Source organism: Alligator sinensis, unplaced genomic scaffold (genome assembly GCF_000455745.1).
Source record: "Alligator sinensis unplaced genomic scaffold, ASM45574v1 scaffold829_1, whole genome shotgun sequence".
Lineage (NCBI taxonomy): Eukaryota > Metazoa > Chordata > Crocodylia > Alligatoridae > Alligator > Alligator sinensis.
Genome location: NW_005842399.1, coordinates 438,402 through 440,664, shown reverse-complemented (window position 1 = coordinate 440,664; position 2,263 = coordinate 438,402). Strand labels below are relative to the sequence as shown.

General features: G+C 49.4%; 2 protein-coding genes across 7 annotated transcripts in view; one reads left to right on the top strand and one right to left on the bottom strand.

The window, feature by feature from the left end:
- MED22 (mediator complex subunit 22) overlaps positions 1-2,117 on the bottom strand; it is a 9,083-nt gene extending 6,966 nt beyond the window's left edge. The window contains exons 1-2 of one of the 6 annotated variants that reach the window (XM_006029791.3): positions 2,076-2,117; positions 147-281 (exon numbers count right to left, since the gene is read on the bottom strand). In XM_006029791.3, coding sequence (XP_006029853.1) covers positions 147-281; positions 2,076-2,078 — 138 coding nt within the window. In that variant the 5' untranslated portion in view covers positions 2,079-2,117. The other 5 variants (XM_006029790.3, XM_006029789.3, XM_006029794.3 and 2 more) reach the window with 5 other exon arrangements.
- A 54-nt stretch (positions 2,118-2,171) lies between these two features.
- The window catches only part of RPL7A (ribosomal protein L7a), a 5,692-nt gene continuing 5,600 nt past the window's right edge, over positions 2,172-2,263 (top strand). The window contains exon 1 of the mRNA XM_006029787.3: positions 2,172-2,250. Coding sequence (XP_006029849.1) covers positions 2,248-2,250 — 3 coding nt within the window. The 5' untranslated portion in view covers positions 2,172-2,247. The remainder of the gene's footprint in view (positions 2,251-2,263) is intronic.

Below are 2,263 nucleotides of genomic sequence, written 5' to 3'. Positions count from 1 at the left end.
GGGGGTGTTTCCCCATGCCCAGGCAGGCAGACTCTTCCCATCCTGCCGCCTCCCTCCTCCGCCCCATCGCTGCCCTGCTTTCTCCTCCGACGAACCCGGGCCCGCGGGCACACGGCAGGCAGAGGGCCGGGCCGACCCCCACCCACCTTGACCGTCTTGATGATCTCGGTGAAGTTGTCCATGATGGACTTGACGTCGTCCTTCAGCCTCTTGTTGTAGGACTGCAGCAGGGTCTCCTTGCTCTGGGGCAGCACGCGGGGCTGCGACATGGCGGGTCTCGGCTGCGAGAGAGGCAGGGGGGAGCTGGAGGGGGGGGCTCCCGCCTGGCCCAGGAGCCTTCCAGGGCCCGTCCCAGCAGAGCAGGGCGCCCCCACACCCTGCAGCCCCCAGCTCACTGATGCAGCCGGCTCTTGACAGAGACAGGCCTCAAGAAGGTCAAAGTTCAGGCCTAGCTCCTCCCCCAGGTGGGGGTCAGCCCCTCCCCCCACCGCCCGGCCTGCGACCCCCACCTGCCAGGAGCAGAGCCACCTGCAGGCATCACAACCTCCCCTGCTGGGCTCCAAGTGCAACCGCCCCCTCCGCCCCGTTGGTTGTTTCGCACGCCAATCAAGGCCCGACCCGTTTCAAGGGCGGTTGAGCGCGCAAGCCAGCTCTTAAAGCGGTAGAGTCCCTGTCTGGCCTTGTGGGGCGGGTCAGCTGCCAGCGGGCCTCAAGGGGGGTGCGGGGCGAGGATGGCCTATGCTGGGGCTGTTCAGCTTCTGGCCGCATAAGGACTAAATCTACTGGTGGGGGAGACTGGTGCAGGCCTGCCCCAGACCAGGGGCACCCCCAGCTCCCTGGGCTTGTTGCCAGTCTTAAATATGAAATGATGGTATTGGAAGCTCAAATGATCATGTTATCTGAAAAAAAAAAACTATCGTAGGCTGCGAATAAATGTGCAAATAAGTCTGCAGATAAGCATTCTTTTTTTAAGTAACACCATTTTGCCTTATGCTGTTATCATCGGGGATCCTGGTTTTTGCCGATTTAAAAAAAACAAACCCAATTTTCAGTTAAAAGAAAAGAAGTAATCCCAAATCCACATTTTTTGGTGATTTAAATGAAACACCACTAATATATATATATATATATATATACACACACATACGCACACACACACACAGAGTGGTATTTCATTTTAATCATGGAAAAAGCGGATTTGGGGTTACTTTTTTTTAAACCAAAAATTGGGGATTATTTTTTAAATCGGAGAAAGCAAGGGTCCCTGGTTATCGTCACATCCTGCCACTCCACTTGACACTACACCACAGTGACATTTGGTTTTACTCTTTTTCCTACTCATTCAGCTGAATTTATGACTATGATTTTTCTGTTCTCTACATTTTGGAATCCAAACTTGTGGAAGAGGTGGTATCTGCTTGATATTTGCAAACAAATTATTGCATAGATCTGCAAGCTTTCGAGCACGTTCACCTTTCATCAGTTCTCCTAGGTAAAAATGAAGAACTAGGAGAACTTTTACAATCTCTGCTCTCTCGTATGCCTGATGAAGGGCGAGCATGCCCGAAAGCTTGGAGAGCAATGCAGTAATTTGTTTGCAATCATAATAATAAAAGATATCCCCTCGTCCACAAGCGTGGATTCTTTTTGCCTCTAGACCAACACGGCCGCAACCTGCATGCCATCGTACATTTTGTCAGGTATCCAGGTTGTAGCCGTATTGGTTTACAGGTAAAAGGAATCAGGACTTGTGGTAGAGATGATATCTTTTATTAGACCAACTAGATGTTTGCCAAAAATAAAAAATTGCAAAAAAAAAAAAAAGAAAAAAAAAGATGTTTGCAAGAAAAAAGTTTGCAAGAAAATGCAAAAAAAATTTGCAAAAAAAGCAAAAAGATGTTTGCAAAAAAAACCATGTTTGCAAAAAAAATTTTTTGCAAATTTTTTTTTTCTTGCAAAAATCTAGTTGGTCTGATAAAAGATTATCACCTCCACCACGAGTCCTTATTCTATCGTACCGTTTGAACGCTCCCAGTAGCCAAGGGTTGAAATGATCCCATAAATACGGTAATTACCATCCACCCCGGCTAGCACGGCGCCTTCCCCTTTAAGAAGCAAGTCGGAAGCTCTCCCGCGCGGCTTCCCCAGGTCTTTCCTCTCCGAATCTCGCGAGAGCTGCCGCGATCTGGGCCTCGTACATATATTACCCAGCATGCCCTGCTCCCTCTTTCTACCACTGCGTCCAAAATGGTGAGAGGCGGCG